The sequence below is a fragment of the Candoia aspera genome, chromosome 17 (assembly GCF_035149785.1).
Source record: "Candoia aspera isolate rCanAsp1 chromosome 17, rCanAsp1.hap2, whole genome shotgun sequence".
In the NCBI taxonomy this organism is placed as follows: Eukaryota; Metazoa; Chordata; class Lepidosauria; order Squamata; family Boidae; genus Candoia; species Candoia aspera.
The window spans coordinates 6,721,795-6,737,950 of NC_086169.1; the positions used below are offsets into that span (position 1 = coordinate 6,721,795).

General features: G+C 48.2%; 1 protein-coding gene across 1 annotated transcript; it reads right to left on the reverse strand.

The window, feature by feature from the left end:
• Positions 1-728: 728 nt before the first annotated feature.
• On the reverse strand, positions 729-15,327 carry BRMS1 (BRMS1 transcriptional repressor and anoikis regulator). Its single transcript, XM_063316794.1, has 11 exons — positions 15,183-15,327; positions 12,035-12,190; positions 10,076-10,166; positions 7,349-7,476; positions 6,120-6,199; positions 5,289-5,385; positions 4,149-4,211; positions 3,902-3,966; positions 3,409-3,448; positions 1,866-2,004; positions 729-986 (listed from the first exon to the last, which is right to left on the reverse strand). Exons 2-11 carry the CDS (start codon positions 12,159-12,161, stop codon positions 869-871), a joined length of 948 nt encoding a protein of 315 aa, XP_063172864.1. The 5' UTR covers positions 12,162-12,190; positions 15,183-15,327; the 3' UTR covers positions 729-868.
• Positions 15,328-16,156: the final 829 nt, after the last annotated feature.

The window sequence follows — 16,156 nt, forward strand, 5'->3', positions numbered from 1 at the left end:
AAATCAGAGTCCATAATTCATGGCACTGCTGTTCTACCCTCTCCTCCAAGAGTACAGGTAGTCCTCGACTTATGACCACAATTGGGACTGGAACTTCAGTCGCTAAGCGATGTGGTCATAAAGTGAGGCATTGCGTGACCGTGCCTGATTTTACCACCTTTTCTGCCATAGTCATTAAGCAAATCACATGGTCGTTAAGTGAATCTGGCTTCCTCCACTGATTTTGCTTGTCAGAAGTCAGCTGGGAAGGTCACAAATGGTGATCACGTGACCCCAGGATACTGCAACCATTGTAATACATGCCATTGCCAAGCACCTGAATTTTGATCATGTGACCATGGGGATGCTGCGACTGTTGTACATGTGGGGACCGGTCTTAAGTCACTTTTTTCAGCACCGTCATAACTTTGAACGTTCACTAAACGAATGATCTTAAGTTGAGGACTACCTCTATCGTCAAACCCTTTGAGAGTGAAGGAGTCACTGTAATTAAAAAGCCAGGAACGGCAGGCCACAGGGAACAGTTTAACTTTGGTGCTTTATTTGAGACTTCTTCCAACAAGCAGAGCTGCCCACCCCTCCCCTTCCTCTCCTCCCTGGCGCACAGTGGAGAAGCACACTTAAAACTGCAGAAAAAGACTTCAGAAGAACGGGCCATGGTCAACCTGGTGCCACAATGCTGGCGTCACCTGGAAAGAAACGCCAGCTCGCCCTAGATGAACGCTTTCCATTTCTGTGGCCCCAGCCCGAGCCGGCTTGGGGAGGTTGCCTGCTGTGGCGGGGTCCCCTCCTTGTCCGGGAAAGAGTCCATGATGGTTTTGGAAGAGGTGGGCAGCCAAAGCCCCTGGCCCCCACCACATGGGATATGCTAAGCTTTCTGTACTGAATATTTGCCTTTTTGGAGTTGGGAAACGTAGATTTTGGTTTTGCTCCCATCTTCTCTGCGCAGCCAAACTTCCCCTGTGCTGATGGCGGTGATCACGGCCCTGGGATCAAGATGGGGGAACACACAGTTGGGGGACGCAACCGAGAAACAAGAGGTGCTTAGTTTAGCATTGACTAATGCCCACTGAGGTCCACCTTCACCATCGATGGAGGACGTTTCTCCATGAAACTGCCTGACTCAGGCTTAAACCCAGCCTTCTCCACCTGATGCTCGCCAGAGGTGCATTGAAAGTTCCTGAAGATGAACAGTGGAAGACTCCCACACTTGGAAGACACCAAGTTACAGGTAGTCCTCACTTAACAATTATTTGTTTAGTGGTGGTTCGGACTTATGACGGTGCTGAAAAAACTGACTTACGACCGGAACTCACACTTACGACTGTCGCAGCATCACCGCGGTCACAATTTGGGCGTTTGGCAATCGGTTCACATTTATGACCGCCGCAGCATCCTGTGGTCAAGTGATCGCCATTTTTTACCTTACTGGCCAGCTTCTGGCAAGCAAAATCAGCGAGGAACCGCGTGATTCGCCTAATGACCACATGGTTCGCTTAATGCCCGCGGTGATTCCCTTGACTGCCACAAAAAAGGTTGTAAAATTGGGTCAGATTTGCTTCATGACCGCTTTTCTTAGCAACTGAAATTCCGGTCCCAATTGTGGTCGTTAAGTGAGGACTACCTGTAGGAGAAGGCTGGGTTTCAACGGGAGCCTGTTAGGCTAAAGGCCACATGTCCAAGGCTGGGCTTTGGGGTGGAAGGCGCAACCATCGGGCTCCTTTCTGATCCATCTAGGTCAGACCAGACTCGAAAGACCTGTGCGCCCAAGGAAAAGAACCCCTTTCTTTCAGATAGCTGGACTCCACCAGGCAGAGTTGACTGATCCCCAAAACACTGTCATCCCCCCCTCCTTTGCAACTCACTGGACAGGTGCCTCATCTCCCACTTGCAAGAAGATGCTTTGCCCTTTGACGTAGACCTCGCCGTCATAGTGAAGGTGGCCATCTTCACAGTGCGCGGCGAAGAGGGGAGGGGAGGACAGCTTCTCAGCCTTCAGTGGGCCTGCAGGAAGGAGAGGAGGGGGGAAAGGGGGGACTCAGGGCTGTTCAGGGTAGGAGGGGTGTGTGGAATGACCTCGGGAGGCGGAGGGACGAGCCACGAGCCAGGGGAACGGCTGGGTAACAGGCAGCTGAGCCCACAGAAGGAACGGAAGGTGGAAGACATCTCAGAAGGGACCCTCCCTAGTTTCTTGGGCCGTCAAGGCGAGAGAGGAGAGATGTCCTTTCAGATTTGCAAGATTCTGTTAACGGAACCTGACAGTAAAGTAGAATTAGCTCATCTGGTCGTGCTTCCTGTCTGGGCTCCCTCGCTAGGCTGACATCAACCTTGCAAGTCTCATACGCTCTTCCATAGAGAGGCAGAGAACCCCTCCCTCTCCCAAGGTCATTCCCACATACCGCTGCAGGGGCAGAGGAAAAGAAGAACATCTGCAGAAGGAGAGGGCACCTCTTCACGTGCTACACACACCAGTCCACCCAATGCTCTCTTCCCACGCAATGCCAATCCACAGCCCGCCGGCCCAGGGTGGCACCAGGAGCCAAATACTGGTCTTTGCGCAACCCACTGAAGATCATAAACTAACCCACCAGGCTGGGCCATGTGCAAAGACAGTGGGTTGAGTTCCCCACAACACTATCCACCAGGCACTGCACAAAAGTGACCCAAGGTGTTTTGCACACTCTCCTGCCCCTGCTGACGGAGGTCAATGGTGAAAGTTCTTTCACTCTTAGGAAACAAATCTTACCCTGACAGACCCATCTTCTTGGCTTTGGGCTTTCATTCATTCATTCATTCATTCATTCATTCATTCATTCCACCTTTTGCTACCCCTGACTCCAAATTTTTAAAGGATTGGTCTGGGTACACATCTTATGCCACAAACAAGGGCCTTTTTGTTATGGCTTAGAGCAGTGTTTCTCAACCTTGGCAGCTTTAAGACATGTGGACTTCAACTCCCAGAATTCCCCAGCCAGCATGGGAATTCTGGGAGTTGAAGTCCACATGTCTTAAAGGTGCCAAGGCTGAGAAACAGTAGCTTAGAGGGATGCACAAACCCAACCATTACAGCTTAGCATTAGCCATAAACCATTACAGCTTAGCATTAGCCTTTTGGCTTGCATAACCAACCCTGCTGAAAAAGTATTCCTGGCTGAGCCTGGCATTTTTCAGGCATGGATTGGTGCGCCACGATTCCCAGCTGCCTCGGCTGGCGTGGCCAGCTTTGCAAGGGGTTCTGGGACTCGTAGATCAGCATCAGCTGGATGCACTGTTTCTCCATCTCTTCTCCAAGGGCACAAGTAGGTGGGGGCAGCTTGCCTCTGAACAAGGCACCCAGTTCCAGCCCAGAATTTTAGGGGAATTTAGGGGGAGATCCACATTCTACAAAGAAGAAACCAAGTTACTTGCCTTCAGCCTTCCTCTTTGGAGGGGAGACAGCGGCTTTTGCCTGGGAAGGAAGAATAAGGCAGCAGTGAGAGAAAAAGTCCTCGTCCCCCAGTCGGCCTGCTCCGTAACCCCCAGCCATCTTGCCTCTACAACAGAGGCTCATCCCACCATAGGAAGAAAACACATAAAGAGCAGAGCATGACAACGGATCAAATAGTCGGCTTCTCGTCTACCACAGTGTTTCCCAACCTTGGCCACTTTAAGAGGTGTGGACTTCAACTCCCAGAATTCCCCAGCCAGCAAGCTAGCTGGGGAACTCTGGGAGTTGAAGTGGCCAAGTCACCGTTCTACCAAGTCACGTTTTTGACCCGGCTCGTTCAATATCGCTAGCTCCATCTGAAAGCAGAGGCCTTGGGCTCCCATCCCCTTGGAACTCAGCAATACAAAGCCCACTGGTCTAATCTCACACTTCAGGTTTGTCCGCCCGCACCACCCCCTTTCGCCGCCCCCTGACCTTTTTGATGGCGGTCCAATCTTCCATGATGTCGATGTCGTGCAGCATGTAAACGATGTATGGGCGTGGGGAGGAGCAGTTAAAGAGGAACTGCAAAATCAGGCACTCCCCCACCCCCACCACCCCGGTGGGGCTGTCCCGGCGGCTCGTTTTGCAGGGGGAGAAAGCCCCACTCCCCCAATGGGCGACTCTCCGGGAGCAGGGGAGCGGCTGTCGCTTCCGGATGGAAAGGGGCACGAAAGGATATCGGACACCAGTGGCGGTTTCTTCCTCTTGCCGGGCCAGAGGGAATCCCAGCCATCCCACCACTCTAAGAGGACGAGAAAAAGAGACCCTCCAGGTGAAGGGGAATTTGCTAGTCTGGCCAGAAGGGTTAGCGGTATCAGGGACTCAGCCTTCAGCCTTCTGCTGGAAAGCAGCTATTCAGGGCTGTCCAGGAGCTGGACGCTTTTAGGGAACGGAATCTGCAAACGAATCATCTTCCTTCTGGGTTGCCTGACGCCAGAGCCTTGTGCGTCTGGCTCTGGATTATCCCCGGCTAGCCAGGGACCCCTGCAGAAGCGCAGCCTCTGACTTTTCCACCACGATCACGTTGGGGGTCTTCTGGACACAAGGCCAGTCGCCTTTCCTTTAAGTCCTTCTCCCAAAACCTGTACAGGTAGTCCCCAGCTTATGATCATTCGTTCAGCGACCATTCGAAGCTAGGACAGCGCTGGAAAAAGTTACTTATGACCACTCCTTGCACTTATGACCACTGCAGCGTCCCTGCAGTCACAGGATCAAAATCTGGGCACTTGGCAACCGGCGTGTGTTTACAATGGCTGCTGCGTCCCGAAGTCACACGATCGCTGTTCGTGACCTTCCCAGCCGGCTCCCGACAAGTAAAATCAATGGGGAACCCATGATTCACTTAATGACTGTGGTGATTCGCTTAACGACCGCCAAAAAATATCGTAAAATTGGATGCAGTCAAGTGATACCTCGCTTAACCACGCGCTGATTAACAATGCATTTTCCAGTCCCTATTGTGGTCGTAAGTCAAGGACTACCGTGAATCATTTGACTCTTCATCCCCATGGCTCACCACTAACTATTTCAACCTCCCTGGCATCTAAGGGACTGAAGCTCCCATCCTACCCAGGGCATGCCAGCCTGGTAATATGGGAATTGTAGTCCAAGACAGCTAGCTGGTGTTCTCTGGTTGGTAGCAGTTTCTGAGACTTTAGAGAGAGGGAAGATTCTTTTTCCACATCTGGATTCTTTGCAGAAGGGGCCATCCATATGCAAACTGGATGCCCCGGGACCAAGTTCTGGTTCTTTTTGCTCAAAGGGGCAACATTTGCACGCAGGCAAGGGGAAGGATAACCCACCATGCAGGGAAACCCACCAGAAGTGAGGCCCACGCTGTGCCTGTCGTCTTCCAAACGCTGGATGCGCTCCAACAGGCGTTCCTCAAGGCTGTCGAACAGCAGCAGTTTCTCACTCTGAGGAGCAGACAGACAATCCAGAAAATGTACATATTGCAGCCTTTCCCTTCTTTGCGGTCTCAACTGACTAGCCTTCGATTGATCCTACGCCAGGCAAACACTCAAAGCTAATTTTATGGGCAGCTGCCATGAGGACTAGCCACCTAGGTTTCTTTTTAACTTTTGCTCGCCAGCTCATGCGCCTTCCAATCAACGGCAGGGGTAAAGAATGGCCACAGTCACTGTTCAACTAGAGATGGGTTACAACAGTTGGAGAAATGGGACTGGAGCTGGGTTCGAGTGCCAGCTTGACTGTGTTGCTCATGGGCTGACTCGGAGACTTTCACTTATGTCTTAGGCTGACCAACCTCACAAGGTTGTTGTTCTGAGGATGGAAGTGAAGGGCAACTGCCTAAGTATGCTGCCTTGGCCTCCTCAAAGGAAAGCTAAGGCGACAAGATTATCAGCAGGCCATAGGCAGAGTTGTTTAAAAACCGCACTTGCTGCCAAGGAATTTAAGACAGTGCGGGCAGGACTGTTTCCATTTTGTCCTCACAACAACCCTGTGAGGTTGTCTGCGGCAAGGCAGAACGAGTTGCTAGGACATTTACTGAGTGGCAGAGGAGAGAGAAGAATTGGGGGCGGGGGGGCGAGGAACGGATGAGGAATGGGCTGCTTTAATTAATGGCCCCTCCCCACTTCCTTGGCAATTTGGGGGAAAGGAAGGGATTAAAAGGAGGGGGTGTTCTGACCTCCAGATGTTGCTGTGCGCCTTGCAGCTCACATCGATGTCGGTGCTTGATGACTTCCAGGCAGAACCCTCGATATATCCCTGGAAAAATGTACAGATATTCGGAGGCAGTAGAAGGTGAAGTCGGGGGCATTGCCCCTTCCTCCACCAATCCCAAACTTCTTCTTCATCATTGTTCAAATGTATTATTATTAGTAGTAGTATTATTAAAATGCATTATTATTATTGTTATCCTCATTAAAAGGTATTATATTATTATTATTATTATTATTATTATTATTAGCAGCCCAACTCTGGGCAGCGTACAAAAGCAAAACAATCCATAAAAAAAGATACAACCTAAAACTACACAGCCTGGACTGCAACGTTCAAAAAACGACAGTAATCAAACAAAACAAAACAGCCCCCCCGCCCCCCAAAACCACAGAACATTAACCCCAGGCCTGGGACCAAAGCCATGTTTTAAGAGCATTCCGGAAACCTTAGGAGAGAGGACGCCATCCTTATCTCTCGTTGAACGAAATCATTCTGTCCTAACAGCCAGGAACCACGCTGAGGCGAGGAGCAGGTCTCTAGTGTTTATTACTGCTACATAAACAGAATCCTAACAAACTGAAGAAGCGTGGGAAAAACCCAGACAGATAAACCCCAAAAGCTAAGGCGGGTCTGATCTGTGTCTCTTTGAATGGCTGCTTAATTCCTCAGTACTACGCCTGCGTTTTCCACCCTGGACGGGGGCCCCCTCCTGCTCACCATCAGTTCTCATGACATATTCATTGGTTAAACGATACTATCCTCGCTAATCTTTTCTTGGCTGAGAAACAAGTAGGGCTTGGATGGGAGACCACCAGGAGATCCCACGGCTGAAAAGTAGGAAACTAGGCCAAAAACTCTATATGAGTATGGTTATCTAGCCCCCACGAAGGGGTTTTTACATTACTTGCCCAGCTAGATGGCAATCCCCAGCTGATCTTGGATAATCATTTTTTTTTAAGTGGTAGGAAGGGAGACCACTAAGAAATCTCAGGCTTGAGACCCAGACTGGAAAACTGAAAAAAAGAACATCCTGGCAGAAGCCAGTGGCAAACACAGAGGTGCCAAGAAAGCTACGTGGTGGGGTTCAGGGGTCAGGTTCATTCAAAACTCACCCCAGCCCGGCAGCCCACAGGCAACTCCCTGCCTCGGCCTCCCCCCTCTCTCCTCCACGGCTCACATCCCGCAAAGCTTTACCAGCCACTTCAATCTGGATCTGCATGTGGTTCTGCAAGACGGCCAGGGGGTCAAGGTATTCCACGGCTTTTCCTGACATCACGTCTTCCAACTTGGCCTTCACCTGATTCAGGCGCTCCTTAAAAAGCCTGGAAAAGATCCACAAAGCAATTCACCAGGAGGAGGCCCCAGGCTCACGCATGGAACCAAACACCACCTATCCCTATTCCAGCCTGGGGCGCAAACCCAGCCGATGTGTAACGAGAGGCAACGGGTTCCAAATTGCGGATTTCCTGAGTCATTCTCAGTGAGTTCGTTTCGATGCCAACTTGTGGCCAAGGGGTTTGATCAGAAAACAGCAACTAGCTACAGGCAGTCCTCACTTAACAACCATTCGTTTAGCGACAGTTTGGACTTATGACAGTGCTGGGAAAATGACTTATGACCAGTCCTCATACTTATGACTGTTGCAGCATCCCCACAGTCACATGATCACGATTTGGGTGCTTGGCAACCAGTTTGCATTTATGACCATCACCGCATCCTGTGGTCATGTGATCGCCATTTTCTACCTTCCCAGCCGGCTTCTAACAAGCAAAATCAATGGGGAACCGTGTGATTTGCTTAATGACCATGTGATTTACTTAACACCCGTGATTTACTTAATGACCACCACAAAAAAGGTTGTATAATCAGGTCAGATCCGCTTAATGACCGCTTTGCTTAGCAACCAAAATTCCAGGCCCAATTCTGGTTGTTAAGCGACAACTACCAGTTTTTGCTTGTTGGACTGCAACAAAATTGTGCGGCGGGGGGAGGGGCTCCTGATCGGAGCTCCAGATAGCTGGGTCCTCCCTGCCACTTCCCCTTTTAGCAAACACTGAGCATTTTGTGTCACTAAGCTTAATGTTTATCAGGATAGGAGTTCAGAGGCATAGAGAACGGGGTTCCCTTAAGCATTTGATCCCCCAAGTTTTTTTACCGAGTTCTTGTACGATTTTAGCATCCTCCCCAGCTTTTATGAGCCCTGTCTATGAGCTCCATCAATGGATTCAGGAAGCCGGAAGGGAAGGACCAAGCTGAAGTTTAGATCTCTGAACAGTGGGGGGAAAACCAAGCCGTGAGAACACCACATTCATCTGAACATCCGGGTGAGAAATAACAGATGGGTCATCCCTCAGCTGATCCAAGAACAGGCATGGAAGGAAACCTTTGCCAACCTGCGTTTCTATCCCCCGTTGCACCCTTTCTCACTCAGTGCTTCATCGCCACTGACGATCTTCAAGGATTTTCTATTCCCAATTTTTCCATTCCTCTGCCTCCCCAGGCTTTAAATCTCTGGATCGGGGGCTTCTAGGCTTCTAGAGAAGTACACACTTCCTTTGTGGTTCTCTGGGCTCAGGAAGACCTGCGCCAGGGTGGATCCTGTACGCTGCAGAGATTTTGCTGTGTGCCACATTGGACTGTTGCACAGATGAAGCTTTGCTGAAACGCAGAGCAAAATGTCTGCAGCATTCGGGATCCACGCTCTGGCGCAGATCTTCCTGATCCCGGAGGACCCCAAAGAAAGTAGGCAGAGAGACCGGGCCACCATTTTCCCAAGAAATCTTCTGAAGAAGTTTCTCAATGGGTGCATGAAGCCCTTGGCTCAAGGAAACCCAGAGGGGCATCTCCATCTTGTGGCAGGGACTTCTGCAAGCTAACTGCAAACTACACAAAGAAGCCACTTTTTTTCATCCCAAATATATCAGTTTTATTAGAAAAACGGAGAAACCCGCTAAGATATGTGGGGGAGGGAGGATAAGAATTAGTTACATACTCCCTTTTACAAGACAGGTAGTTCTCACTTAATGACCACAACTGGGGACAGAATTTCGGTTGCTAAGCAAACTGGTCATTAAGCAAATCTGACCCAATTTTATGACCTTTTGTGGTGGTCATTAAATGAATCACTGTGGGTGTTAAGTGAACCATGTGGTCATTAAGCGAATCACGTGGTTCCTCATTGATTTTGTTTGCCAGAAGCTGGCTGGGAAAGTCAAAAATGGCGATTGTGTGACTGCGAGATGCTGCAACGGTCACAAATGCGAACTGGTTGCCAAGTGCCCAAATCGTGATAATGGGGACGTTGTGACGGTCATTAAGTGTGAAGAGTGGTTGTAAGTCGGTTTTTTCAGCACTGTTGTAAGTCTGAACCGTCACTAAATGAATGGTCATTAAGCAAGGACTACCTGTATTCCCTATGTATCTCAGTTTTAGAGATGAGGATGATATATTGAGGATGATTCCACTGCTGTAACAGAATTATCTCTCCCAAGAGACAGAAAGAGTGCCAACATGGTTATTTTCCTGATCAAAAATTAAACATTTTTAAAACTGGGCATTTGAACGCTGGATCCTTTCTTACCCTCTGCGTTTAGCAGTTCTTCAACCATGTCACGATAACAACATTTACCACTTTAGGATGTGTCCTGTTTTGCTGATTTTCAGCATGACTGCTTGTTTTGATCATTATATGTTTATTTTGGATGTTCGACAGAACATCTGAAATATTATCCCGGCACCTATAAAGGCAAGCCAGCCGACGAAGTTTTTTTTTTTTAATGTTACATTTTCATCCAACATTTGCAGGGAGGGAGGGAGGACCCAAAATTGCTGAGGAGAAACAGCTGATGAGCAAACACACCAACACGTGTTTTAGAAAAAAAACAGACGTAAGACAACAGAAGGAAAAAGAAGGCGACTCACTTCTCTTTGATTTCAGAGAACTGCTTCTCCAAATCGAGCATCTGATTCATGCATTCCACCCGTCGCCGTTCATAATCTTCATCGTTCATTTCTGGGGGGCGAAACCGACAATTCCCATTCAATTGATAAATCCACCAGCAAAATCCCTGGATAAAACAGGATTTACTTCAGGGCAGGAGGCTAAACCTGATACAAAATGGACCGTCCAGAATCCAAACTACACAAAGCCACATCCCATTTCATGGCCAGCTACTGTGGTCGTACTTGGGAGGACCAAATATGCTCACACAACGGATATCACCGCATCTTGATGAGCATGCGCATGCTAAACTTGTGCTATGTGAACTCTGGTTAAGGTGCTGGTTTATTATAACTTAGTCTGCTGGGCAAACCCAGCCTGCTTTCTTAGTTCATCGTGTCATGTGAAGCCAGAAAGCCCTTCTCCTCTTTTTCCCCTAACAACAACCCTGTGAGGTAGGCTGGGCCGAGAGAGGAGGACTAGCCCAAAGTCACCCAGGAAACTTCCATGGCTGACAGGGGACTGGGTCTCCCCAGGGCCAGTCCAGCATCTCAGCCGCTGTGTCTGTAGCCAAGAAGACCCAAAGTCTTCTTCTTGGCAAGTCCCACCGAAAGAAGAGAGAAAAAGACCATCTACCCTGGCTGGGAATCTTCGCAATCTGAATAAATTTGAGGGCACCAGGTTGAAGAAGGCTGAGTAGACACGGCTGGCCAGGTGGAGTCGCCAACGTGGAGCTTGTGGGCCCCGATGAGCCTCAATCGTTCCCTTCATACAGTGGGCTCCCTCTCCCACCTGCCATTCTATAGTTTTTAAAGATTTTTTAAGTTAGCAAAGGACATGGGAAGCTAGCACGGGGTAGGGCTAACAGGATCGCCATGGCCAGAAATCCCTCTGCTTCAAAGGCACTTTAGGAGAGGTAAAAGTCATAGCTGGTTGCAACCCAGGCATGTTTTTGTTGGAAGCCTGGGTGCCCAATTTCCAAGCCTGGGGAAAAAAAATAAAAGTCAAAGCTAAGCTGGGCAGGGTGGGAGCACTGGCATGGATTGATGGGGTAGGGAAAGGAACTCTGACACCTCTGGGTAAATGGGCCTTTTGTGATGGACCAGGTTGATCCCAGCTGCCATTCGGTGAATGGACAAGGCCGTGAGAGAGTCCATCCCAGGCTCTCACATGTGCCCAGTGGCCCCAAAATGGTGAAAAGCCCTGACCTGTCGATTAATCGGGCCTAAGGCCAGCTCACAAAGGCCACATTCCCACAACGGCACAAAGGACCAGGGACTGCAGAACTGACTGAACCATGGTATGAAGGATGAACTAAACCACACGACATGCAGAATTAACTGCACCACACCAGGCAGAATTAACCGGCTACAACGTGCAGAATGAACTCTACGGCATCCCAAATTAACATGCAGAGTTAACACAACTAAGGACTGTAGGATTAACTAAATCACGACACGCATGAATTAATCCAACGATGATAGGCAGAATCAACGGTACAACAGGCAAAATTAACTATGCTATAAAATGCAGACTTTACTAAACCACGACATGCGGAATTAACTGAACCCTGGAATGAAGAATCAACTAAAACTTACGACGGGCAGAATTAATTGAACCACAACATGCAGAATGAACGATGATCTGCAGGATTAAGTCTACCATGACCTGAAGTTAAATATGGCATATCAAATGAACTAAACTCTGCCTGTAGAATGAACCCAACCCGGTGTTTCTCAGCCTTGGCAACTTGTAGATGTGTGGACTTCAACTCCCAGAATTCCCCAGCCAGCATGGTTGGCTGGGGAATTCTGGGAATTGAAGTCCACACATCTACAAGCAGCCAAGGCTGAGAAACACTGACCCAACCTCTTGGGTTCGCTTAAGGCTCTGAGCTACATTTTAGGCGTGCAAGTCGAGTTCCCCCTTTTGAAGTCTACCTGAACTCTCCTCTTCGGATTCTGACTGGCTGGCACTGCGTTCATCCTCGCTCTCTTCCTCGCCGTTCATTTCCGCGGCAGAATCGCCTTCCCCCTCCATCTCCTTGGGCAGAGGCTGAACAGGCATGGCAGCCTTGACTGGTCAAAACGCCCAAGCTGAAATAAAGGTGAGCAGAAAAGGATCCAATTGTAAGAACAGAATCCAGATATCAAATTTGGAATAATTACTCTGCACATATCCTGCAAAGGGAGCACGCAAATCACAGGGCCTGGCTTTGGGTGCATTATGGATCTGTAAGCAATTGTCCCATCAGCCTGTGATGGAAGGCCTGGAAGTTCACCATCAAGAATTCCCACTCAACTGCCCCCATGAGGCACAGCTACCAGGTAACAACACTATGTACAGATTTCTCAATGGCAGACTCCGAGTTTTATTTTTTGAGGACCCATAAAATCCTGATTGAGCGGGCCAAAAACGCACCGGGCGCTGAGATAACCCAGTGTGCAAACTGCACCAATGGACAACCTTGAAGATGCATGTTTTTTTCTCTCTGCCGCGCAAAAGAAGTCAGCTGCACGTCTCGTCCACCGGTTTTGATTCAGTTTGATGAACGAGGATTTTGTGGATGGTAGTAACGAAGGTGATTCCGTACCCTTGGAATGATATGCGGGTACCAGTTTGTTCCCATTAAATTTACCCACAGCCTCTGACATGGCTGTGTATCATTGGACAGGCAAAACTGAGCAGTAGGGTATCACGTGAATAATAATATTGTACTTTACATTTAATTCTTTGTTTAAAAACTGAATAGTATATGTTACTACTTTGAAATCATTAAAAATATGTTTTTTCTCCTTTCCTTTTTTAAAGTTTTCACTATTTAGCTTATTTAGTTTTTATTACTTTTATTCTGCCTTTATTATTTTTATAAATAAATCAAGGCGGCGAACATACCTAATGCTCCTTCCTTGTCCTATTTTCCCCACAACAACCCTGTGAGGTGAGTTGGGCTGAGAGAGAGGGACTGGCCCGAGGTCACCCAGCCAGCTTTCAGGCCTAAGGTGGGACTAGAACTCCCAGTCTCCTGGTTTCTAGCCCAGCACCTTAACCACTAGACCAAACTGGCTCTATAATTTTTTTCAGTTACAATTTTGGCTATATAGTTCTGAAATTAATTTCAGTGAAATGAACTCTAATAGCTTTGTATGCAATTATTATTTCCATCTTGTTTATGGCCAGTTGCATTGCTTTACAATGTTAATAAAATTAAGGGGAGGAAAGGAGCTAGAACCCCCACTGATGTGAGAGTAAAGAAAATCGGAAAAATAGGTTGCAGAAAACGACACCAGCGATCACCCTAAAAATGTCCCCAAGAGAAACTCAAAAGAAAATTGAAAGTGTCTTGAAAATAAGGGTGAAAAACAGACACCTCTTTCTTTCCACGGGGAAGAAAATTTTTGAGAAATTGCAAGGAAGGGAGATGACTGTGCATTTGAATTTTCTCAAGGGGTGGGAAGGAGAGCAGATCTGTAGAGGGACACTCTAACAGGTGAAAAATTCTACTTCTTGGCCCACTTCGAGCATTTTTTCCTGCCTCCAGGATGAATTCTGGCATTCTCAACCATCAATTCTGAGTTTATCTTAAATGTGATGTACTTAAAAACTCACTGCGAGGGCACCAGTTCATTAAAACAACCCAGGGGTGACATCTCAATTGACAATCACTAATGGCAGCAAAAAGATTACACAGTGGCCATCCAGAGTCTTGCAGCTCAGACCAGATAACCTTAAAGCAGCCATCTTTTTGCAGGTTTCTGGGCTAGCTGAAAAAGGATGGATCTGCTTTAATGAGCCAACTCTTAAAAACAGCTGCATCTTTAGTGCACCTCTTATAGTAAATTTTTTTTTCAGGCTCTCGCGGACATTTGGAAAAAGACACGGCTGTTTTTATGAGCGGCAGGTAAGTGCTGCGCTCAAGCGCGTTCCAAAGGATTCCTTCTGATTCTTTTTCCAAGTCTGATCCTTTCTTGATGGAAAATACCCAGGATTAAAATGGAGACTTTCAGCATTTAAAATGGGAAATCCACACCCGCACACATCAACGTGCAAAAAACTTCCTCATGCTTTTTAAGGTTTTGGAAAGACCTTATCCTAGAAAACAAAGGCTGCCTCTCACAAAAGGGAGACATTTCACTGGAGCAAACCACAGTGAAGTCCAGGCTAATTTCAGAATAAACATACTTTGGACCGCAATCTAATTGAGCATATTAGTCACTGCATAATGGCTGCCAATCTCCTTTGGGCCCCCAGAAAGGATGGTCATTTGAGGCTAAGAAAAAGGCTTTTTTGAAGCTTATACTTGGGCCAAGTGTCCCCAGTATAGTGCCCCAAACATCGGTGGACTGCAACTCCCATCATACCCAGCCTTGCTTATGGGAATTGTAGTCCCATGTATTCAGAGAGACTCGGACCACCCCAGGCTTTTGGACTTGCTTATGATTCTTGAGACCTCACTGGCAACCATCAGGGCCCTGAAGAAAACCTTCATCTGTAAGAGAACATTTTGTAAATAATGTTGGCCAAGTACCGTTTTAAATAGTTGGCTTACTGCTGCAGGTTTTAAGCTATACCCCTCCACATGCTTTTGAACTGTCATGCTTAACTACTTTTTAAAATGAAATTTTCCACTGTTGTGGATTGCTAACGAATCAGGTAGAAAACCGAGGCATCATAAAGGTTTATGAATAAACATAAATACTGCACCGTCCACCATCCCCCCATAATGCAATGGACTAAACCATGTTCCCCTATTAATATCATGGGGGAAGAGATTACCAAATCCTTGGGGCGGGGGGAAAGGAGGGCGGAAAAGAAAAGTCAGAAATACGTTTAGGAATCGCCACCCCCCACGATGCTCCTTCAGCAGTGAACGTAACAAGCAGAAACCAGTCCTACGTATATGCGCACGTACGTTCGTACAAGAACACCTACACACAGGTATATACCCCCAGCCCCGGTTACAGTGGTCTAATCCACAATCACCCCGCCGCTCGCCCAAGTGGAGAAAATGCATAAGGTTGGAATGGGCGGGACCAACAACACCCAGAAAAAGGGGGGTGCTGGGAAGTGCCTGGACCCCTTCATTACCTGGGGGAGGGGCTGCGCCAAGCGTAGACGCCGCTCCGGCTCCCTTCCGCAATCGGAAGTGGTCCACCATCAGCCCCGCCCACTGCCCTTAACCAATCCGAACGGCTTATAAAGCCGGCCGTTGGAAGCGGCTACGTGTCTATGATTGCGCCGCTTTCGACCCTTCTCTCTGTGGTTTTTCTCCGCGGCATTGTGGGAAGCCGGAAGCGGAAAGAGAGACATTTCCGTAGCAACTAGGAAAATAGACCAGGGAATGGAAGGAGGGGGGAAAATAGCGAAATGGGGGAGGGAAGAACTGAAAAACTAAAAAAAAAATGTTTTTTTCTTCCCAAACCTTAAAATAAGAGCCTTTCTGGAGCAGCTCCCATACATCAATGCAGAATTGTAAAGGCTACAGATATTACCCACATTTCCTATCCCCACACAAGGGCTGCGTTCCCACGTGCTAAAATTGTGGTCTCTGGCTGCTTTGGTCTTCAACGCCTATCAGGCCTCCACCAGCAGGGCCATGCATGAGGTGGCTGGAGAGTGATGGAAATAATAATAATATAGCAGTAGCAGCACCTGGAGGATATCTGCCTCAAGGATTCAGGGTCCCACCTGGTTGTGTGAATGCAGCACCTCAAGAGATGCCCACAGTAACTTTGGAAGGAAAATAAGCTGTTAAATACAGTCTTACTAAAGACTGTATTCATGCATTCATTTTTGGATATTCCAAATCTAGCACCAACATGGCCTGAATGGCCTCCAGCCCACCTTCAGCAGCTTCCTGTAGAGTGGCAGCCATCTCCTCCTCCTGAAAGTCCCATTTCCTTCAAGTCAAATTGGATTCTTGGGGACCTCCTTGGCACATTCCTTGTGGCAACAATACAGAAGGGATCGGCCACTAGACCACGGCTATTCAGCCCAAAAGCTCATCGCTGCTTCATGGATCTGCCACACTTTCCTTCTGCTTTCCAAGGTCCTGATCTACC

Excerpts from the sequence above, each read along its gene's own strand:
- BRMS1 (XM_063316794.1), bottom strand. The coding sequence starts at position 12,161 with ATGCCTGTTCAGCCTCTGCCCAAGGAGATGGAGGGGGAAGGCGATTCT. Across the intron at positions 3,967-4,148 it reads GAAACCGCCACTGGTGTCCG|GCCCATACATCGTTTACATG; the intron begins ATATCCTTTCGT and ends GCTCCTCCCCAC. Across the intron at positions 3,449-3,901 it reads ATTGGACCGCCATCAAAAAG|GCAAAAGCCGCTGTCTCCCC; the intron begins GTCAGGGGGCGG and ends CTTCCTTCCCAG.